Source organism: Pezoporus wallicus, unplaced genomic scaffold (assembly GCF_028554395.1).
Source record: "Pezoporus wallicus isolate ANWC-B61680 ecotype Strahan unplaced genomic scaffold, APGP_CSIRO_Pwel_v1 contig_4322, whole genome shotgun sequence".
Lineage (NCBI taxonomy): Eukaryota > Metazoa > Chordata > Aves > Psittaciformes > Psittacidae > Pezoporus > Pezoporus wallicus.
The window spans coordinates 1603026-1627882 of NW_026637224.1; the positions used below are offsets into that span (position 1 = coordinate 1603026).

The following is a 24857-nucleotide window of genomic DNA, read 5'->3' on the forward strand; positions in this document are numbered from 1 at the left end:
GTAATAAATAACAAGACAGGGTTTATAACAAACTCTATTTGCTACGTAATTCCTTTTCCAATGTAGGCATACCGTTATCAGTAATATTCATACAGATGACTGATTGCAGGCATAAGGACTCCCAGACATGAATTTTCTAAGATTTTAGACAGTATTACACATCGACTGCATTTCCAGAAATATTTTGCTTATTCCTGCCAACGATGACAAAATGTGATTTATTTGAGAAAAACACAATATGCAGTAAACCCAATGACATTTAATCTTAGTTTTAGCATCTAATTATTATGCTGTGTCCAACACTGCAATGCCAGAAACATTTTTCTTTAATGATAAAAAATTGTCATTAAAAGCAACAAGTAAATAACAGTGCAGCTGTTTTCTGTCATAAACACATTTAGAAACTAAGCCTTGTACTGTTATTTTTGAAATTGCCACGCTCACAAAACACCTTAAGTTATTAATAACTTGAAAAAACACCTTACTGAAGTAAAGGGATCCTTGTAGTCTTAGGCTCCAGAGCTATAAATGCTAGCAAGGAAAAAAAAATTAAACAGCAACAAAAGTACATAAAAGGGAATAGATTAATTCTGATGCAGTCCCTATGAAGCTGTCATGTTAGAAAAAATATATATAAAGCATACACCCAAGGGATGCAAGGTTTTGTCTCAGAATATTTTTTTTTTTTTTTGGTAGGGTTTTTAACAGTTCTCCCCATGGGTAGAATTTACAGCACATGTACCTGTGGGGGTCTGATTAAGCACCCAGACGCCAGGCATTATTTCACCTAGCTCCTCTGCTATTTCAGACATCAGGGCCAGATTCAGACAGCCTTTTTCAAAACTCTACTAACTTTCAGAGCAGTAATGGAGCTTCTCTAACCTGGTGGGATGATGTGTGGTGGGGCATTAACATTTGTGAAGACCCACGATGCTCAGGGTGCCACAAAAAGGTGCTTGACTTTTTACGCAAGCACAAGTGACAGGCAGAGGGACCTTGAGGCAACTGCCAGTTGTTAAAGTGATGATTCTTTCACGTGTTACTGTGCAAAACAGTGAAAACTGAACATCAAATTAATAAAAAAAAAGGCACCACACACACTGTATCACTAAGAAAGCCAGTAACTTTACTGATTTGTCTGCAAAATACAAATTATACCTTATTTCCAGCAGGAGAATCTTTTGAAATTTTCCCATTTTTGTTCACTACAGACAGCTGAATTAAGTCCCTTGAGATACACAGATGTGGTTTAACTTAGTTATAACATTTTGTCATCTAGTGGCGACAAAGTCCAGCTTATGCCGCTGTGAGCCTCTACTTTTATATTTGTTGCAAATGCTTGTATGCTCCCATTTACAAGCTATTTTGTTATCACCATTGTTTTATGGAAGCAAATCCCCATGAAAGAGAAGAAAAAAAGAAAAAAAGGATACAACAAACCATCTGAAGCAATCCAAGTGTAATGCCTGTGGTAACCCAGGTCTGATATTAGTTACTCCACGAAAGACTGACACTGCATATTTTTTTTTCCGCTTTTTAAATTTTAAATGAGTTTCTTAACTGACCTTTTTTTTGAATCAAACTGAGGTAAGGATCAGTCTGAGGTATGAGAAGGGAAGATAGAAATGCAACACCTGATTATGAAAATAATTAAATGGATACTTTTGATGCAGAAGGTCTGTGGCTCAAAGCTTGGATTGCTCCACATCTTTGGTTAAAATATATTAACAAAAGCCTTTTATTACATCTACAGTCTGAAGCATTCTAACAGACACCAATGTTCCATCAGTCCTTCAAGAGACCTGTAGTGGCAGGAAATTAATGCCATATAACTGACGACATCACAGCAGATGGCACAAACAGGAACAGATGAAGTATGCCATGTTTAGGCAACAGCCTTTATTGAGGTTTCAAGTGGCTTTTAAAAAATTACAAAGCATTTACCTTCAAGGCGAAGGAAGAAGGAAAACAAAACAGCTGTTAGGACTATAGATAAAAGAGGGTATATAGGATAACACATACAATACAAAAGGGTTGACATCCTTGAAAACAGTCTATAGGTTCTTTTATTCTCACACTAGCTTTACCTGAAAAAGATCTGAGGACAACAGATATTTTTATATTATTCATTAAAAACTGCTAAATTCCTCTTCTGGGAAAAATATAAGCCATTTTGTTATAAAACACAACTTTTGAAAAACACTGAAATGACAAAAGCTTTACTGCGAATGGCTCAATGCATACAATATACAGGTTGTGCAGATAGGGTATATCATATAATTGTCACCAGCAATTAAACACTAACTGACAACACCTTTTAATAGAGATTAGTTTAGCTATAACAATACTTGCAGATGTCTAGAATGCCACTTCAGGTGTTTGAACTTACAATTAAGAATGTTGCCTAAAACATTATATAGCATGGGTTAAGGTAAAGTAAATGTTAATACTCTTTCAGGGCTCTGCCCCAAACTCCTTAAATACAAAGGAATCACACAATAAACCCAAATTAGCTTCGCAAATACAATAAATGGTAAGGTACAGATAAAGGAACAAGAAAGGTAGACAGTTATAGTTTACAGAAAGTGACTTCACAATCAAAGTTGTGCTTCTTATCATTAGATCAGTTTGCAAATATGCATTATCCCCCAAAATTTTGCCAGTATAAGTTAGTTGCCCTCCAAAGCAGGAACAAGAGGGATGACTGGCATTTATTTTCACGTGATTGTTTACTTGTGTTTGTACAAAAATCACTGTCAGAGTTAATATAAATTGCCCAGGCAATACTTTTCAGGCTACTTTCTGCTTAGTTACTTGCAGTAATAGATTAAACTGCATCTTCGTTAAATATGGTATCTTTCCTTTTTTCATGTGTTGCTGAGGCAAATCGCAAGGTAAACTATTAATATGGCTATTCTTCATATATCAATAGACCAAATCCCCTTCCCCACTGACAAGTTTTTACTACAATACTGATAAAGTTGTTTTTTTGTTCTTGAAATTACAAGGTACATTTGTGATATATTTGCATATTTTTGACACACCAAAGTTTAAAATTCTCAGAAGGGAATATGAGCATAAGTTTATCAGAAGGTGAATAGAGTGGTTTCAAAAACAGTTTTTTTGTGTTTTAAAATTAATTGTGGGCCCCATTTTACCTTTTTTTTTTGTTGTTTTGCTTTTGTTACTTTTTGAGATCTTTTCTTTTTTGGTGTTTTTCTTTTTTTTTCCAAACATGCGTATCTTTATGTTTACCCTGCGGATTGCTACACAAGCTAAGATGGATGCAGTAGTAGCACAGCATTCTGCTTAAAGAGTTTCCAGATCATGCACTAGCCCCTGCATGGCTGAGAGTGCCTGTAAGGCAGGCATTTATAAAGTCATGATAAGTGAAAAGCGTATGTCCTGACGCAAACTGTAGTCTGTTCATCATTCTCTACTGCAGAGAGGTACACTCTTATAGAGCAGTGCACAGCAACTGCATATATAGGTGGGAAACAGAATGTGAACTTCCCTTAACAAAGTATTTGGTGTTTATATTTAGCTGTCGCAGCTATATTCTTCACCATAGTGTCAATGCAGATATGTGACAGTTGGAAGGACTCTTGGAAAAAGGAGAAATATTAACAGTTTACTATGGCACTAACATTTGCTTAAAAACCTTTTCCCTCCAACAGCAAGATTAGACTGAAACATTTGAAAATACCATTTTCTTCTGATAAACAAGAGGGACAAAGAGGGACTTAACAGAAATGATACACTCCCTCTGGTCAAGCTGTTTTAGTCAAAGAAACCACGAGGCAGGAGAAGTTGTGGATGCTATATGCTCAAGTAAAGCTTGCTTGGTTGCAGATAAACAGGGAGCATTGCTCAACAATGTGCTCACTGTGAGAAGATGTGACCACAAAGGTCCATGAGAACCAGAAACCTGACGGCCCATGTTGGCTGTGAGATCAATCGACGTTTGAATGGTCCTTTAATTCATGATCTCTCTAAGAGTTTTAAATCTGTGAGAGAGGGGAGTAATCCTTACAGTAGCCACGTTCATGGCAACCGCTCCCTTTAACTCTCTACTGCTTCTGCCAAATATTCACCTGCACTCACGCAACTGACAGCCGTTAGAGCTGTACACCCAATTCTGACAGGCAGAATACCAGCTTTATTAATGAGAAATGGCCAAGTTATGCCACTTTGTCATTTAACCCATGGAAAACTACAAGATACGCAGGACGTTAAGTAATAGAAGGGCCCTTGTTACAATGCACAAAACAGCATGAAAGAACTAATCAGTATATACAATGGACTGCAGTTCACCCAACTGATTGTAAAATGCTGTGTTAAAATGACTTAAGTTGTTACACCATGGGTAAATTCTAATTTTTTTACAGATCAGTCTTTCAACAGCTGACTTTGATCTGTAAAATGTATACCCAGCCAAAGAAAACTGAAAGAAAATAGTTAAATGTGCAACTGCACAAATATAATTCCCCACTATTAAGATAACAAAAACTTTTGCTATTACCATAATTATTATATATATTAGAAAGCTATACACAAGCATGTTAATTTCACAGATTTTTTTTTAAAAGATTCTTAATATTTTATATAATTAGAAATACACATTTCAAAAACAAAACTTCTGCAAAGAGAAAACAGTTATCTTGGTTAGCAAAGCATGGAGTTCTTGATGGCTTAGGGTAGTGCTTTCTATACAAAAAGTCCTTTTCGTTTGTTTCTTCAGGACTATTTAAAAGATCAGCAAAGCTATCACAGGAAAAAGAACACATTTTGGCTTGAGGAAACTACAAAAGCCACAAATGCTTTGCAAACTCTGTCTTACTTTTTAATATGAAAATAAGCAAAATGTAATGTACATATTTTTAATTTTTGTTTAATAAGTGATGCAGACCCAGATTTTTTAAAATTAAATATGTTAACCCTCAAACTCAACATTTTTACAAGTATGGTCCTCTTTAAATGTTTGATCCTTTCTAAGTGCCATACTCTAACCATATGCCTGCATGTTTGTGAACATTTTTGGTATGTCAGGTGACCCACTCTTTTTCTAGCATCAGTTCATGGCCACCCAACTGCTGGGTCTGTCAAAACACCTGTACACTTTTCTATATGTCTCATAACAGCTGCTTTCTCTCTCAGTAAAGATCTGCCATTTCTGGCAAATGTTTTCCTTTTGTCTATTTACATGTAAATAACGTTGAACCTGCAACATGACACTATCTATTGTAACATACATTTTGCAAGGGAGCACAACAGTGAAAAGAAGTTAGCCTTAAATCTATTTTGTACAAGTGTTCTGTTGTACAACTCAAGTGCTAAGCTTATCTCAGCATTTCTGTTTATCCTTATACTGTATCACTGAGGCAATTGAAAAGTACTTTTACAAAACAGAGTACCTGACTTTTTTTTTTTTTTTTTTTTTTCCACACACGGCACATATAATGCATATCAACCCCCCCTCCCCCATTAAGGTATAGCACACACACACTGCAAGGAAAAGAAAAAACAACCTAATAGGTAATAATGTTATCATGTCGCCCATCCTTCAGAGAGCCGCATGCGCTTGACAGAGGGGCTTTCCCTTTCGTCCGGCGAAGGTCTGGTGAGTCCAATGGGGGAGTGGAATTCATTCCGGTGATCTTCTCGGTCACTTCCATCATAGGAACTGCTACAGCTGCTCAAACTGTCAACAGGAGATCTCCCAGCCTCATGGCGCGTGTGCTGTGGGTATCTCGAGGGTGTGGTGGTACGGTCTCTAGGAGGAGAAACAGGTTCTGACTTGATGTTGAGGCTTTGAGTAGAAGGCAGGGAGAGATTTGTACTCTGAGATAAATGAGTGCTAGTGCAAGCTCTGTAGGAGGAAAGGAAACCCAGTTACAGACGGAGGAGGCATGGAGCCCCCAGATATGCACAAACACTCACACAAAACACCAGTGTAAAGGCTCGCAAGGGGTCAGCACCTGCAGAAAGCATGGGGACTGTGTTCTGGGCAGAATTCACCAATTCAAAGCAACGAAAAGCATCACAACAGATGTGGACATGCCCCTGGTTTGAAAGGAGATCTCAGTTTAAGTCTCTCCTTTTTTTTGCCTCAAGTGTCACAAATTGGAAGGCGAGCCTTTGCACTGTTGCAACCACCTTTAAAACTAATGCTTGTGTGTGTGTATGCACCGGCTGAGACAGGGGAGGCATGGACTTTCTGCTGGGATTAATCCAATTAGTTTGAGCGCGCTCAACTATTTTTATTGCTGATTATTTTGACACATGACTTCAGATGCAAAGCAGAAATGAAAGTTTGGGCCAGGTACAATTTATACCATTCAGAATAGAGTTGGAATTACTGGTCCTAGTAATTTCTGGTCTTAGACATTAATAAAATACCACAGGGAGGCAAGGATTTAGATATGATTTTATGGTTCAAATCCATGAATTCATAACTCAATCCAGAATGCTTTTCAATAAACAATCAAAGAGAAGCTGAAGAGTACTGGAAGATGTCAGAGGATTATGCTATTTGCCTGTAGGTGAGCCCAGCTCAGAGGATGCTCCTAGCATCAAGAGAAACTGCTAAGCTAAAACTTCTTCAAAGTCAAGCTGTATAACTATTCTAAGTTAATTTTCTTTCTACGCTTTTTTGTGGGCAGAGGGAAGCTGAAACAGGCAGGGAGGAGAGTGAATACTGAGAATGCGTTTTATCTCTGTGGGAGAAATGAGATTACTGCATCTGCAGGATGTTTGGTGCAAAAGCACCACCTCCTGGTAAAACCTGACTTTTCGCTATTAAAACAGAATTCTCAACATGTGATTGACATTATGTTCCACTTCAGGGACCATTTGCTAGGCTGAAGTTAGTGCCTAACCCTTGAGACACAGTTTCAAGGTTTCTACTGAGTATCTATACAGGGGGAGACTGAAGGCAGCAGGGGCAATAGGCTACTTGGCCTCGTAAGGTTTTAAATGCTAGACAATATGCAAGCATTTTACTGCAAGTAGAAGAAATATTAGGATTTGGAAATATTTTTTAAGCATTTAGAAGACACAAGTAAGTTTACATGTTTTAATTTACTGAAATATCTCACTTTTCCTGATCTCTCATCAATTGGGAATTGAGCTTTACTTAAACAACATTTACTATAACCTTGATGAAAGACAAAATGCTGTTTTCTTCTGACAGATCTAAAATGGAACTATATGGCTTCTATATTGAATGATATCAGCTGCTTTTACCAGGAATTATTGAGTCTCTAATAATGGATAGATCTTGTTATAAAACAGAAAAACCAGGATGTTCTACCTCAAATTGCTTTTATCTACCCTTCACTCCTATACAGGTGAATGTGCCAAATTTGCAGTCACCCCTTTCATAAACCACAGAGTTTGTGAGTACTAGCCATTACAGCAGCAAATGTAGGCATTTTTTTTCCCCAAAAGGTCATTTTCTTTGCATTTGTTAAATTAACACATTTAAGAAACTGTAAAGCTAAGATTGTGTCATTCCAACTCAGTGAAATACTGTACTCTTTTCTGAAATATTGTTGAAAAGAATCCAACAAGAATAAAAATTACATTCCTAGGGTTTTGTTTGTTTGTTTGGTTTTTTTTTTTTTTGCTTTTCATTTCCAGTGACTTTATTTTTCAGGAGCTTAGGAAATGCTAAAACAGGCTACCAGTTTAGTATATATGATTACATATGTTTTTTGATGCCAAGCTGATAAGTAAACTTGAAAGTCCCATAATAAAGGATGCTGGAGCCTGGGGGTTTGATTTAGAAGCATTTGATAAGAGCAGATGACATGTCACTTTGAAAAGCTGGGGACAGCTGAAAAACCCGTGCAAGCAAAAAACTACCATATTCAGCCAAATTTGTTCACACTGAACATACTTGCATTCTATTGTGTGACAGCTCCCAAAGGACCCAATCTAAAGGGATAAACTGCATTTCTAATTAAACAGAGCTAGTATTGCTATACTGCTATGTTGCTTTTTAAATAGCTTTTAAAAACATTTGAAAATGTGTATCTGCACTTTTCTTTAGATTCCTGTGACTTAGCAGGCTTATGTAAATACTTGGCATACTAACATGTGGCAGTTTAAAAAATGCTACAGGTTGATCTGCATTTTGAATAGTTTTTTTTGTAAACTGAGAAAGATTAAGAAGTTATTTTGGCATATCAGGAGTAAATTTTTTAGGTTTAAATCAATATGGATAAATTAAAGCAATTATTTTGAGTCAGCATTCAACTCAAAAGAAATAAATACAGTCTTTTTCTGCTATTGTGAATTTTAATACATGTTTTCTGGTGATGACAATTTACATGATTTCATTAAAATTTTCTGAAATATTTTTATGATAATTTCATGTTAGCTAAAATGGTCAATTACAAGGAAAACCTACTATAACACATAGATGTAAATAGTGAAATAGCACATAGGTGCAGTCTTCAGACCTGTATCCTAAACAGCTCTAGAATAGAAGCTGTATTATAAAACCCAAGAATTCTCTCTGCTACAAAATGATTTCTTTTCATCTATGTGTATTTGTGGCTGAGGAAACTGCTGTTTCTATCTACAGAAACGGACACCTTCCACTCGACCAGGTTGTTCAAAGCTCCATCCAACCTGGCCTTGAATGCTGGCTCCTATTTGGGTGCAACACTGAATAACTACACAGGTCTGCTGTGTAAGAGGTAGGAAGCAAGTCAGGGTGAAATGAGCTTGTAGGTGGGTTTGGTCCTTGTGATGCCAGTGAGATCAGTTCTCTGAGCATCTCCATCTGTTCAACTCCCAAGCTGGTATGGAAGCTCAGCATGCACAGAGAGATGTGCAGGTCTGAGTAGGTGATGAATGAGGACGTGAAATGCACCAGTTAGGTTTTCACTGAGGGAGGAAGCAGTCCATTGAAGGAAGAAAGAGCCTCACACCTTTTCTTTTGTGGCCATACTTGCTTCTCTGAATTAGTTTGCTTCCTCATTTCATGTAAGTTTTTCCCATAAATGTATTTAAGGAACCATTCAAAATTCATGGCAAAATTTAGTTATGTAACTTTAGCTATGTGTTAGTTGGTAACTAGGAGAATAGAAGATATTTTTGACTTGCTAGCAATGCAACTTCCCTCCCCTCTGTTTTTCTTTTAGGTAAGTAGGTTTTTTTCACATGCTTTGATCAATGAAAAAACAGAAAAAGAATTTCTGTGTCAGGATATTCTGACTATCTTTCACATGTTCAGTTCTACACTTTAAAAAGAAAATTCTAGAAGAAGAATAATATTAACCTAAATCACTGGAATATCTCACTTACAATGGTGGCAGGAGAAAAAAAGGCTCAATCCTAAATATACAAGGGTTTTATTCAAAGCAGGAACTGATATAAATTCACAAAATATGATGTCTAAAATTTTCAGTAAAAATGGTTCAGTAGAGAATATTTGCCGATATCTAGCTATTCTTATTACCCAACCAAAATTAACAGTTGCCAAGTAATAAGCTTGCTATGTAAGAGTCACAGAACAAGTCAACAGGATGCTTGAATTTGGACAATCTCTTATTCTGGTGGGTAGAAGTACGGAGAAACTTCTACAGATAAACTACCTATATATATACGATTATCTATACTGAAGATTTTTCAGATGAAATGCTGTTTCTGTGTTTGCACTTATATTTCAGGAAAGCCAAAATTTCACCTGTGGGTGATACTTAAGGAAGAAAAGATTATCTCTTCAACTGGGAAATACAGATGTAAGAAAATATTCTCCATATAATGGCCTTAAGCCTACAAAAATTAGGTCATTTATTTCAAAGCTTAGCATGGACTTCCCTCTTGGTTAGCAGCAATTAAATTCAGGCAGATTCTTTGGTCGATGCTAAATAAGCAGTAACCTTCTCTATAAGAGACATTGAACCAATATTCAGCCAAAATCCCAAAAGTTTGGGAGGGACTGATTTTTGTGTATTTTTTTCCAGGTGTAGACCTAGTTAAAAGACTGTGAAACTACTATCTCACTTTTTAACCTAAAAAGCTGAGACTTGTTTTGATTTCCCTGTCATATCAAAACAGGCTCTACATTATTCTCATGCTCACAGGGCTCATCAAAAGCCCAAAGGCTGCTCAGGCAGAGAAAATGAGCTACTTCCATGTCCTCAGGTATTTGTCCTCAGGCCTACTGACACCCATTACAGTTGTTAATTGTAGAACCAACATGAAGACTTAAGAATTAGGTTGTAGACATCTTCAATTATCTCAAAGATGGTTCTGACAGTGCTGCTGAAATTGTTGGGGACTTATCTGGAGAAAGCTACTATATCTAACTGCATCCTATTCTAAACCATGTTCTGTACTGCACTGGGGAAGAAGGGCTGGTTTTCACTTTTAGGTTTTGGTTAAAAACAAAACCTTCTGAGGACTTAGGTCCTGTTTTCTCACGGGTCTTCACAGTCTATTGTTACCAAAAAAGATCTTTCAGTTACCAAATCTTTCCAGTATATGACCTCACTCCGCACAGGGATTTGGGTTGTCAAAACCGTTGTAGATGTATTTTCTCAAACACCTGGGGATGACTACAATTTTGTGTGATTTAATCTTCCTGAAAATTCTAGCTCAGGTTGACATGGACTGAATAAATTCTGTATAGTTTCAAGCTTTTCAGATCGTACAAGAGTTAGTAGAGGTACTTCTGCATGTAGAACTCAGTGACTAAAATAAAATAAAAAAAAGCTTATGATTTTCTGCAGAGATAGAACACTTCTGACATAACTGTCAATGAAGCAGCTTTCATAACTGAATTCATTTACAAATAACTGAAATAATAATAATAATAATTAATAAGTAGCAACTCAGAATGTATTCCACCAGCCACAGCTATTACACTTTGACATTCTGCGATATTAATTAGAAACAGATGACGATGTGTGACATATCTGAAAAGGCATGTAGTTAGTTTAGGTTTTAATTTATACTTTTTTGGTTAACCAAATAGCCTTTTTACATTCTTTGGTACACCACTGAAAACAACCAGCTTATTGTAAGGACATACACTGATATCTAACATGTGAGTTTTCAATTTATTTGAGGCTTTTTGTCTTTAGTTGTAAAGTTAGCCTGAATTTTGCTCCAGAAACTGTGCAAACTCAAGAAGAAAAATAAAAGAAGCATAAGAGAAGGGTTTTTAGAGTATTTTTTTTTCTAGCACAGCAACTGTCAGTTGTATATTTTTATGTAGTTAGTATCTATATATGATTATTTATATAGAAATGAGGTTTAAAACATGTTTTTTTCTGAAATACTTTTATAGCTGTCCTTAAAAACCCAGACCATCTGTACATGGTAAAGAAATTACAGTAAGCTACAAAAAGTGGTCAGATAGATAAATTAGAAGGAGAGTTTTGAAGCTTAAACTACATTTATACTATTAAATAGTTTCACATTATGGTAACCATCTTGCAAAAAAAAAAATAGTGCATATGTGCAACACTTTTGGAGGGAAAAAAAATTTTTACTTTCCAAATGCATGTGAATTAAAGTTCTCCTCATAAATACACTCCAGCTGTTTTCAGCTTCAATTTTTACAACGAAAACTTTTGCAATTCAAACATGGCTGGCCCTACCTTAGGCTATGTGTGGTGTGCTCGTGAATGCCTATAGCCTTGGTCAGTAGAAACTGCAGACAACAGGATTTTTGAAGATCACACTCTTAAAGCTCACCTCAGTGAGCCAATAGGCTTTGCTTTTTCCAGAATGCTTTAGGTGACCTCTCTGTGTGAATTTTAACACTTTTAAAAATCCTGAAATGACAGCTTTGTGCTTCACCAACCTTGAGTGACTGTCGTGAAATTAGCCACTAGAGGGCACGAACACCTATCTCCTTCAACACAGGCAAATAAATCGCAATGAGCTTTGTTGGCTTACAGTTCTTAGGCCTAGCAATGTTATTTGCTTGCAGAAAACACTTCCAAAGAAATTAAACTTGAATGTCAAGAGTTAAGAAGAAGGGAGCATGTGCTTATTCTATAAGGTTAAGGCTTAATCTCAGGTCAAATCATTACACTGCTCTTACTTGATTAAAAAGATTTAGAAAATTTTCACGTTTACTGTAAATGTTTGTGCTATAGTAACTGGAAATAAAAAGCTTAAATGGCAAAAATGGCAAAATACAGAAATAGCATAGTGTAAGGGTTTAGTCTGGTCTTTAGTAGTGACATAAAGTGCTATTTAAAGAAATAAAGAGTAAGCCACAAATAGTAGTCATTACTACACTACTGAGAAAGCGTCATGATCACAGAATATTTAATTGCAGATACCTGGCAAATTCTTAATGAAACAAATAGTTCCAGTTTTGTGAACTGGAGCTCTTACATGTAGTAAATGTGTGCTGATAAAAAGTTGTCGTGATGTATTTCAGATTTGGGATTACTGGGAAGACTGGAGTCATTGTAGAAAATTAAAATTAAGGAAACAGTGCTTACCCCAATTGACTGAGGGCAGATGGTGGCATGTTATGTAGGTGTTGCTGTTGCCAGCCAGTCACAGAGCCAAGATGAAGAGCACTGGCTGTATTAAACCCAGAGAGAGATGATATATCTGCACTGCTCAGAGAATATTCTAGATTTGAAAACAGAAAAGACAATAATTAAAAGAGAATTAAAGAGGAAGCAATTAAATAATAACTAGCATCATAATTTTCATATGCCACTTTATAAGAATTTTAATTTTAATTATACCAATCACATTAAGTTGCAGAAGAGAAGTAGACCTTCCTCTTCCCTCAACTCATTAACTTTGGAACAAATAATACACTAATAATTACCCTGTAATTTAGCAGGGCTTTTCTGGATCTGGAAGATCAAAAGCATTGTCAGCTTGTATATCCACCATAAGTAAATATGTGTTCTCAGAGCGTTAAAGACTTGAAAAACAATAATGTTTTGGTTACAGTCTTCCTTGCAGAAGCCAGCATGCAGCCTGTGTCTGAGCAATGCACATCTTCTCTAACAGCATCATCTCCATACGCCAGCTTGGTCTATTCAGCAGCAATGTGCAATGGGAACTGGAAAGGATCTCTTGAGGCTTCATTTCTAGTCTTTCTCAGATAGCTGTGGGATAGCCAACAGAGTTACTGAACTCTGGAAGCCAGTGAAGCTGCTTTCTCCTGCTACCCTTCTGACTTTAAGGAGGTACACTCAAGTACGTGAAATTACCCATGGCATTAAGAAATGTCTTTTAAGTTACATTTTTTATTAAAGCCAAAGAAATAAAGCTATCAAAGAAGTTTTCCATTCAAACAAAACAGCTAATTTTAAAATAGCTATGTCTCAAGTTAGTGACAGACAGAGGGTAAGTGAATGCTGTACGGAAGCATATCAACTGCAATTTTTTCAGTTTCTCCCCAAAATGTTAGGTAGTTTGTTAGTTCTGAGACAGACATTTGTCATCATGTTGCTCCCTCCCCCAGTCTTTACATCTTGCTCCCATACTTACCAGTACCATATGTTGTTGAGATGGCTGATGGGTATCCTCCCATCCCTTGCCCTGGTAGAGTAGGAGTTGCTACGGAAACCACTGGAGTAGCCAATGACTGAGCAGACTGGGAGTTATTTATCCTCTGATTCTTTTAAAGTAAGTAAAATAAACATATTATTGACTAGTTTTAAGTCAGTATATAAGCTGTCTGGGTATGTTTTGTGATACATAGTCTGATAGGAATTTCTAGAAATTAACCATTTAACATGTGGCTTTTATGAACTCTGCCAAACATATCATTTACAAGCCTTCAAGAGACCAGTTGTCACCATAGTAACCCATTACATCAGTATCTCCTAGGTAACTGAACTAGTAACAAGTAAGATTGCTTTTATTGTTGGTAGGAGAACGGATCGTGTGAAAAACTAATGGAATATGTAAACTCTATTCCAATTGTTTTCCTTTTCACTCAAATGGAGGGGAAAAATAATAAAAAATAGAGAAGTGATAGAAAAAACCCTTAACCCAGCCCTACTGGACTATATGATTTGAAAGTGACAGCACTCCAGGATTGCTGAACACGGATGTCTTTCCAGCAGATGGTGCTCTGACTTACTTCATTTTTGTGCAATGAAACAAACTTCCAAGTGTGTTAAGACAACTCAGCACTTACACACTTATTTTTGCACCAGGGCACTAGATGTTGCACTGTAAAAATTGTGCTAGAGAACTCTAATCTTGGGACTGGCAAGATAAAATGACCAGAGAGACACCAAAAAATATGTCATGAGGCTGCACCATCTTCAGCAGCACAAGTTTACATGCTCTCAAGACACCAGCAACAAGCAAGCTTTATCCTAGCATATATTTAGCTTGAGTATGTGCAACAACTGCACCTGGTCTTCCATACTGCTGCATATCAGAAACTATGATGGCCTTGTTCAAAGTAGTTACGGTAAAGTTTGCCAACACTTCACCTACACAAGTATCAATCATACAAAAGAACGGATTTTCTTTTCCTTGTTATTAAGATGAACATCACTACCACTTACCAGGAGCAGATCAACATCCTCAGACTGAGTGCATAGGAAAGGAGCATTAAAAATTAGTGAATATAAATATTTACCAGGATGCAGATTTCTAGCTTAGGGAATAGCTTCATCTGATGATAGGGCAGCAAATTAAACACTTTCTGAGTATAGTCTTGAAAAATAACACCTCACAGATCTCTTTGTTTTCCTTCTGATGGGGTGTTTGTCTCAACTGCAAGGACAATCCACCCAGTTTGCAGCACAAGACTTTCTCTAAGACTGTGTTGCTGTACCTGGTTTCAGGAGACCTCACCATTGACCTGACCCTTGGAAAATATCAGTTTCAAGGACCTTGGAATAAATCATTTGATGTAGACAGCTTGTCACTGCTTTGGTTGACTTTGAACATTTTCCTGTAGGAGACCATTTGTTACCTCTCCTTTCAGAGGGCAGCACCACATTTAAGGGGAGGGGATTAGTTTGATGTTCAAAGTTAATTTATGACGTGTCAAGCTGAAGCAGCCAACTTGGAAGTTGTTTTAACAGTATCTGTTACATAATGTAAAAACATGCTTATCGTGTCACTTAAATTTACCATCAAGATCCTTTTCAAATTAAACTCACTTTTAATGTTAAATCATTCACGAAAGATTTGCTTGCAACCACTAACTGACTTTGGGAAGGGAACTACAAGACATGCATGATGCCTTTACGATTCAATCTTCTCGCCTGCCTAAATTTCGTTAATGCTGGCAGGAGATGCAGCAGTTTCATGCTCCTTTTTATCCTATTCCATCTATTTACTACGTCTTATCATTACAAAATGAAGATCAGAGTGATAGAGTTCAGGTTAATTTATGTGTAGTTAAACTGCCATCTGATGAGAGTCTGTGTGGTTAAACATTTAAGAAAAACACAGGAGGTTAGCAATACGCAGGGTTAAATCCAGCCGTTATAACAAACCCAGGATAAGCTTTTCCAGCTACTAGGAAAGAGGGTGAAGAAGTTTAGACTGTACAGGACACAGTTCCTATTTTGCAACTCAGTAGGAAAAAGGGAGGAAGTAAATACGACTTCATAAAAGCAATCAAACAGGCTTTGCCTACATCCTCATCTCAATGTTGAGCCTTAAGATCAGAGAGAAAGACCAAAAAACAAAGAATGTGGAATGTTATTCTGATTGTAGTTTCTTGAGCAGGCTTGAAATTCCTGAGTATCTCTTATGGGAAGGAGAGAAAAAAAGGCTTTGAAAATGCATTACCACTGATGGCATTGTATTCTTGCTGCCAGGTGGAATAAGCACACGGAGATCTGGTTTACGATTATTCATTCCCAAATTCATTGGAGGCGGAGATTTTGCTTGCATATTCTTGTTCAAGTTGCCAGGTGAGACCAGCAGACCTGGTGAGTTGCGGGGGTTGCCATATCCATTCCCTGTTTAGGTAAAATAAAAGAAAAAAAGAGAAGATGAAAAAAGAGAGAAGGTTTATAAACTCCAAGATATTTCTTTAGACTGAACACTAAATATGTCAAATAATAAAAAAAAAAAAAAAAAAATCAAGGTAAATACCTCTGTCATGCAATGTGCCTTTATAGGAAAATACAACACATGCCATATTTTCCTATCCTATTCCATGTATAGGGCAGGTAGTGATAAGACAAGGGGGGATGGCTTTAACCTGACAGAGGGGAGACTGAGATGAGATCTTAGGCAGAAGTTCTTCCCTGTGAGGGTGGTGAGGCCCTGGCACAGGTTGCCCAGAGAACCTGGCTGCCCCATCCCTGGCAATGTTTAAGGCCAGGTTGGATGGGGCTTGGATCAACCTGGTCTAGTGGAAGGTGTCCCTGCCTGTGTCAGGGGGTTGGAACTGGACAAGCTTTAAGGTCCTTTCCAACAAAAACTAATCTGGGATTCTGTGATCACTAGAACAACTGGTGTTAAAATACTTTCACTCAGGGCAGCTGACATCTCAGCAATGTGCTGAAAATAACTTCATTATGCGACTCTTGTTTGCTGCACTATGGTATATAGCACAATACACTGCACTCAAAGTAGCCAAGACCTGTTTCTCTTACAAGACAATCAGGATAATCAGACATTCTTATAGCTTTAAAGAATGTTTTCTCGACAGCTACAGAGGATTCTTCCTTTCCTGACTCAGCCCTTTCCAGGTCATGATTTTGTTTTGTTTTTAAACAAAGGATTTGTGTAGCAAGGCTGTAATTACCAGAAGAGGCAGGGAGAGGACTAGGAAGATTCTTGAGTGTTTCTGGCTCAAGAGTGTTTCTGGCTTTTTGGACCTGATTCTGTCAACACTAAAGTCAATGGTAGCAAGAGCATAACCTTATTTGGAAAATACCACCCTATCTTTCATCCTCATCTCCCTGCTGCTTTCTGCATGCCTCAGGAACAATTCTGACAGGCAAATGCTTCATTTGCCTTTTTCAGAAGAGGGTTCTCTCCTCTCACCATGCAATACTGACAACTGTGTATCTGTAAGGTTACTGACCTACCATTCTACTGAAAATGAGACTTTCATATTTTATGTGCCTAATTTCACCTCCTAGCCATGCAAAGAGTGAGGAAAGAGATGACTTCCTAGTGTAGCCTTGGACTTCTGTCTGCACAGGCTCAAAAGAGAAACACAAACTGCTTGGTCATAGAGAGGGAATAGCATGAAAACTAGTACAGAAAGAGGGAACTTTCAAAGATAAATGCCAAGAAAGCAAATGCTAGGGGAGGCTTTCTGTTCTGCGCTCGTCTTCCATCCAAAGCTCGCAAGCTGAGACACATAGAAACAATGTGGGAAGAAGCGCTAGTGAGTGTGGCTGAGTCCTGTGAGCCGGAAGCCCTGGACCTTCAAATTCCCTCTGTAGTCCCAAAGTCATTGAAAAACTCAGTATCTCACTGGTTTTCATACATGAAATTGGGTTTACAACTCTAGAGGACATAAATGGATCATGAAACTAAATTTCATAAAGTCTATGATGTGGACATAAAAATGACAGTACACAAGAGTGAATCTGTCATGGATTCGTTAGGATAACTAAGTGCGCTCAAGCATGACTAACATTAAATCATGTTACTAATCTCCAAGCACATCAGCTAATTGGATTTATCACATCAGCAAAGTCCATGAAAAAATAACCGTCAAAGGCACTTAAATACAAAAATAACACTTCAAGGTCTGAAAGACCCTGAACTGTGAACACTAGACTTGGGACAAAGGAAAAGTATCACGAAGTGCCTGACTTCTATATTTGTGAGGCACCTTCAGCCACAGGTCTGACCTGGCTTGTTTATTCTCATGCTTTTTAGTATCATGTTGTCCTCAGCCTTTGTAAATAGGAATTAACATGAAAATTTAGAAGCACTCAGTATTTCAGAGATTTTGTATTAAAATATTTTTCATAGTCAGTCTTGTTATTTCCTCAATAATAGTGAGATAAAATGAGTTAATGAAAAAAAGGGTATTTTACACTTATCAAGCTAAAATAGCTGAACGCTGTCAAGGATTTTCCATTTTGTGTCAGTAGGCTGGTTTTTTAAATGGACATTTGCTCTCAACATGGATTTGCTACATACTGTGCTCTAACTGATGCTATGTGTTACCAGAGGTGGCAAAATTATAAGGGGCATTTCAAATATACAACAATATTTTCTCCTAGAAAATTCAGTGCCTTTTTAAAGGTGATCTGTTACAAATGAAATCCCGAAAAACTAATGACGTGTGGAAGTGATCGACAGAAGAAATTGAAGCAAAGTAGAGTTTCTCTGGTGCTGGTTTCATACAGGATCTGTTTAACCAACAGGAAGTAAAACTGTCTTGTGAAATCTGTTGTATGACAAGCATTTGCTCAGAAAGGGAAAATGAAGCTTTCTGAAGAAGCAATGTATTTTATTTTAGCTCTACAATATACAACCTAAGATGTTTAACTTAACAGCATGCACTGTAATCTCTATGTTTCTATGGCTGTGATTTGCAGAGAATAGAAACCCCTACAAGAAAAAACTCCCACTTTCTACATAAAATTTACTTAACATAATTCACTTTAAAGTATTATGAGAAAAAAATGCATCCATATATAACTTTACTCTTCAGAAACTTTTGCCTGATATTTATATTACTTACCTACTGATGTACAATATTTTGGACTATGATAACGTTTCTTACATTTATATTTTTAGAACACCAAATTATTTTTAAGAACTACTGCAATCTTCTCTTTACCAGTAGATTTCTGCTGTTCATGGCACATTATGCCAGCTAGCATTTTGGAGCCATATAATAACCATTCCTCTTTCCAGACACCAAATTGTTACCCTTTCGGTAGAATATGGACTCAGGAATGTAGAACTGTGGACCTTAAAACCAATGATACAGAAACCCATCATCTGAAAATCAATGATGAATGCATGCATGCGGTTTACAGTTAAGAAGAGTCTGCATTTAAACCAGCTCTTTAAACTGTATCCTCTTTACTCAGAAAGCTGTGGCCTGCTCCGAGGCAGCTGTCCCACCTTCAGACAAATCCACTGAAGAGAATGGCCTCATTTACATTCAGAGGCAAAAAAAAAGTATAAGATTTCTAATATACAAATTAAACTTTCCTTCATCCTATACTTTAAAATTACACTCTGCCTGGACAATTATCAATTTAGATGTGACTGTATGCAGAACACTGCATTTCACTATCCACTTGAAAGCGCAAAAATTATATGTCATGTATGAATGGATTTCCTGATTATAGATTATAAGAAAATGAAAAACAGATGGATTTTAGAGCAAGTTGGCTTTACATTTTTATTTGGTTAAAAGCCATATTTTTGCTGGAATAGAACATTTTGAAACATTACGGATATAACTTGCAATGCATAATGAAAATAAAAACAGTAGATACACAAGTTTTAAAGGGCATATGTCAGAATTTGCAAATTTACAGGATTTTCAATTCAAGAAGTTTTCAAAGAAAATTATTTTTCCTCTTGTTGTTTGTTATACTGCCTTGAAAGAGTAAAAATATTTTACACAGAAAAGAGCTTGTTTCTAGACAGAACTAATGGAGCAGCACGTGTCATGAAATGCAGTGCCAGACTTTGTATTTGGACTAATGGCAAAATATAAAGACAAATGCTTTCTGAGCATAGAATGCTCTTCTTGGGCATGTTCCCAAATTCTGCATTTAGGCACAAGTGCCATTGACTTTAGAAAGAATTATGTCCAAGTACAGACTGAATGATTAATCCCTGCAATGCCACTTTATGAAAACATCCAGTTATTTTTGTGCACAAGCAGTTAGTCAAGAAGAATTATTAAAAAAAAATAATAAAATCATTTACTCATGGAAAACCATGATTTTAACAAACATTATAAATTCGTGTACTACTCTCTTAAATGGTCACCTTCATGTTTTAAGAATGTAAAGATATGAGTAGGGCACAAGTTTATTCAGGACAGGACAGAGAGCAAAGTTTACTTCTCCTTTTTTATCCTCTGTTAGTAACACCTGTACCTTACAGGTAGTTTTGGTTGTTGCTGTTACAATGGCTGGAATTATTGACATTTTGAGTTAGGGCAATAATTCTATGCGGAGCATTTAAACCAGGAAACTTCTCATGTGTTAAGGTAACACAAGTGAGGGAAGAATAATTTATTTCCATGTCTCTCAACATTCTTGAACAATACTGTCACGATTCTTTAAGTCTAGAAAATTTTGAAAATCTTTATATTTTTCTTTTCTTGAAATCTTGAACCTGTCATGTCCCTACTTGTTTCTTTTTGATTCATGATTTCAAAGATAAAAAAAAAAAAAATAAACTGAATGAATAAAACCCTATGGTAATCCTAGAAAAATGAAGAACAAGACATACAATCTACATTCCCTTTCTTTTATCTCTCTTTTATTTACTCTAATGCTTCTCACTGACCCTATGCTTAGAGAATTTACAAAATCTTTAGGAACCTGATATGCCTACCTCCCTTTAATTTTAGTAGGAAAAGTGCTTTCAGATTCTCAAGGGAGTCTCAAAAAATATTAATGGTCATTTCAAGTTTCCAGCAAGTATATGCTCTTGCTTGTGGAAATTATAATAATTTTTCCAAGAAGAACAAGTGCATACTATTTCATGCAGGATTCCTGCTTCTTACGGGGTTATATTAAATGCACATGCCATATATATGTCATTATGACTGATTGCTAAGCCTATCAAAAAGAATGTTAAATTTAAACTGAATTTATATAAACATGAGAGCCAACTATACTACAATTTACCTCCACTTCAAAATACATGTATATATAAAAGAATCAATGCAGGAATAGAAATCTAGCTAAATTCCCAGTTTTGTACCAATATTTTTTTTTTTTTTTAAGAATAGGAGGAGAATGAAAAGTACCTCAACAACTATTTTTACATTTTTAGAAACCATACAGAAATAATATTAATAAAAAGGTAAAGATTCCTATAACAGTATAAGACTAAGCTGATGTCCAGGTCCCCCTGTAACTCATTCATTCCTGCCATGCAGGTTGTAAATCTGTCAGTGGGAATTTCTTGCTCTTCAAGTCTAAAGCTATGTAAAGGTCTCTAATGGCAATACAGTTGTCAAAATTATTTCTAACCCTTGGGCTAGTGCCCTATAAAATCTGACACATCCCTACAATCTACTTTATGTGGGCCATTTGCAGGTGTACACTACTACTGCTGCTGCTAAAAGGTATGTGTATCCCATACTGCAGTAACTGGGGTCAGATTTCATACAGTCATAGAATCACAGAATCAGACTGGTTTGGGTTGGAAGGGACCTTAAAGCCCATCCAGTTCCAACCTCCTGCCATGGGCAGGGACATCTTTTACTAGACCAGGTTGATCAATACCCCATCCAGCCTGGCCTTGAACACTGCCAGGAATGGGGCAGCCACAGCTTCTCTGGGTAACCTGTGCGAGGGCCTCACCACCTCACAGGGAAGAACTTCTGCCTAAGATCTAATCTAAAACTGTATTATCTGTCTTTTAGGACAGAGATGATGCTTCTCAAGCAGAAGCTGAAAGAAAAGTAACGGCTCTTTGGCCACTTAATGCAGAACACACTGCAAAACACACTTTTGTAAACCTAAGGACATGCTGTGAGTCTAGGAGGGTAGAAATCTGAGATGCTTTTTCAGTCAAATGGAGAAATAGATGAGTTTATGTAGATATAGAATGAAAGACTATGAGAACAGAAACCTGACCTGTTTATCACAGGCCATTAAACTTCACGCAAATACTTTACTGCTGAGTCAAGTGCATAACTAAGTACATGGCACTCACCAATACTATGGTTATGTTTTGTGGCTATTATAAGATCTGTATTTAAATGTTTCTGAAGTAGTTCTTGCACCAAGTATACTTCCACTTCAGCGCAGGCGTTCACACCTTAGTAAAATAAATGTAAATGTGGCACCTGACTGCCTACGGGATTTGCCTGTGGCTACCCACATAAGGAACTGTGAGCAACCTTTCAAAACATTCCTTATTGCAGTTAGGTTTCCCAAGCTGCAGGTAGGTATTTCAGCACATCTCTTGACTCCCTCCTTGCAACCTTTGGAATAGGGCTACCTCTCATAGGGTCTGTTGCAAATCTTACACTGAGAGAAGGGGGAGTGGTCTTCCTTGTTCAAGGATGACCATCCTTAATCCTCCCTAAATTGCAATTGTTGTGAAGAATCACTTAAGAAAATTACACAGTGGTTCTCAGTTTTGTGCTTTATAAATACGACATGTCTGTAGTTCAAACACATGGGCACTGCATGGCGAGCATCTGAATTATATTCCTGTATGTTACGACTTCTTAAGGTTCAAACAAATGTCAGAGATCACAGAGTCATTTAAAAGGGCTGTTTACCATGGCAAAACCCCTACCCTTCCCCTGTCCCATTCATGGTAGCTAGTACCATGAGGATCAGGCACAGGGTGATGTCCTCAACCTTGTGTGGTGCTACCCACTCACTGTTCATGTCTGCAAAGTTTAGTCCATGCTCTACACTAAGGTTTATCTAGTAGGAGAGGTCAACACCAAAACCCATGCTCATCTGAAATTTAGCTTGTGCAACAGCTTTCCAAAAAATCTTGCAATAACTGACATAGGCTTGATCTGTTAATACGTGCAGCATGCACAAATCCTATGTGGTCCTCACCCATCTGAGATAAGCCTCTCTCAAAAACACGTTTTCAGGACTTAGCTGGCCTCTTACAATTGTAAATTAATTCTTATTCCAGTAAACCAATTAATTAATGCATATTAGGAGCTTGTATCTTCCTCCATTTTGTATGCTAGCTGAAACGATGCTCCATTCTAGTCCTATTTATGCGCAAAACAAGCTGTATTTTTCTTTTTTTTTTAATTTAATATGAACTGTTCTAGAGTCAGAAGAAAGGAAAAAAAATACACCTGACAAGCCATAAAAAAAAATTTATTACTGAAAAGTATAACCTTTTCTAAAGATATACAGGAGAAAGACTTCCTAGGACAAGTAGAAGACTTACCTATCTCTCCTCCTGACTGCCTGAGTGAGAGTCTTTGACAAATCATCTGCTTTTAACAAACTGTTTGCTGACAACAAATAATTTCCCTTTTTTTTTTTTTTTTGGGTGCTTGAAATCAACTATCATTTTGGGGAAATTGAGTTTTAATGGAAACTATTTCAAGACAAGAAGCAACTCCCAAGTATAAACTGAATACATTATTTGAACATAATGAAATTTCTTGCTTCCACAAAGAAACTTTAGAAATAACCACGGTTTTGTTTTTGGGTTTTTTTTCTTTTTTATTTTAAATGTATAGCTAAACTGTTGGTTTTTTGTTAAATGCACAATTACTGAAAATTAAAGACTGGATAATTGAAAACTGTGTCACGAAAGTTTCAGGACTACCTATACTAAAGGCAAATGATATATACTTATATTTTAAACTTACCAATGTTATTAGAACAGATATGCACATAAAAGGGAAGTGTTTTGCACATAGATAATACTACTTAGATTTGTTTAGAAAAGAAACAAAATCAGTAACTAACCTATCCTTATCTCCTCTGGCTTTTGTTTCTGGGAGACTGCTCCAACTGCTACCAGAGGAAAAATCAGCTTGCAAGAGATTTGGAAAACAAATAGAATTTATGGACTTAATATCTTACTTGGGGAATCATGTTAAAAGTTAAAGAGCAGGGGTCATGTTAACTTAAGCCAGGAGCTTCCATGTGTGGCTGCAGTCCCAGCTTCCAGAGGTTAAAAGCATTTATTGCTTGCTTTCTCACAGCAAAGTCATTGCTGCATTCCAGATCCAGGAGGCATCAGCTATCTCTTTCAGGACAGGCATGAAATACAGATGTTTGCTAATTTGCAGTGCCTTTTTCTATATTCTGAATTTGAACAAGAATATAGATTGCAGTGTGCAAAACCAAGACAGTATGATGTCTTAATGAGCAAGAATGCGCAGACAAAAATCTCAGTGAAATCTCTGTCTCACTGAAGTGAAGCATAAAATTTCCCCAGACTTCATGAGAGAAAGGATTTTACCTAAATAATCCAAATTATTCTTGAGAAACATTTGAAACTGCTTGTCATAAAGGAAAAGAAGTCAATCATGCCTGCCTTTACAAACCCACTTACAAAGAACCACAGCTTATATGACTCACTTAATTGTTCATTACATGTGAACTTAGGGCTTTTTTCCTTTCAAGCTGTCTCTTTATAAATACAAATATTGAGACTGTTGATTAAAGAGATGATGAGACAGAGGATAACTAAATAAATTACTAAGTCAATAATTACACAGCTGATGGAAACCTAATAAAGGCCAAATTTTCACAGATTTTCACTGAGGTCTACTCAGTTTATGTGGATGTCTGCCTTGGTAAGAGGCAGACATATGAGCTGGGCTAAAATGCCTGCATTCAACCTTTGTATATGACACCCATTGCCAAAATATTTTTAACTTTTACATGGACAGCAGCATCCATCCTTTCAAACTTAACCTCAAAGTTTGACTGATGTGGTTTTTACCTTTCTGAAAACAGTCTGAATAAAGTGTGTAAAACAGATCAGTTGGTTAGGGCAGAAATAGGACTTAATTTTGGAAAGGCCTGCATTGCTGCCTACACAGATACGAAACTGAGGTACTGTTACATAGGCAATTTCCTTCATACTGTTTATTAGAGCTGTTAGACAAGTTCTGGTGTTCTTTCTGCTTTATCACACATCTCCTGTCTATAGGTACTTCCCTTAAAACACTGAGGAAAAAAAAAGTATATATTTTCCTTATATGGAAGAAAGCTTGGAAAAGAAACAATGGCATAATGTGAGTGGAAAAAGAGAAAAGG

At 36.8% G+C, this 24857-nt stretch overlaps 1 protein-coding gene across 12 annotated transcripts in view; it reads right to left on the minus strand.

Annotated features, from left to right (window-relative positions):
* Positions 1-1105: 1105 nt before the first annotated feature.
* MEF2C (myocyte enhancer factor 2C) overlaps positions 1106-24857 on the minus strand; it is a 123114-nt gene continuing 99362 nt past the window's right edge. For 6 of the 12 annotated variants that reach the window (XM_057404300.1, XM_057404301.1, XM_057404297.1 and 3 more), the window contains 5 exons: positions 15763-15935; positions 14523-14546; positions 13489-13618; positions 12477-12612; positions 1106-5869 (listed from right to left, as the gene is read on the minus strand). In XM_057404300.1, coding sequence (XP_057260283.1) covers positions 5548-5869; positions 12477-12612; positions 13489-13618; positions 14523-14546; positions 15763-15935 — 785 coding nt within the window. In that variant the 3' untranslated portion in view covers positions 1106-5547. The remainder of the gene's footprint in view (positions 5870-12476; positions 12613-13488; positions 13619-14522; positions 14547-15762; positions 15936-24857) is intronic. The other 6 variants (XM_057404307.1, XM_057404308.1, XM_057404306.1 and 3 more) reach the window with 3 other exon arrangements.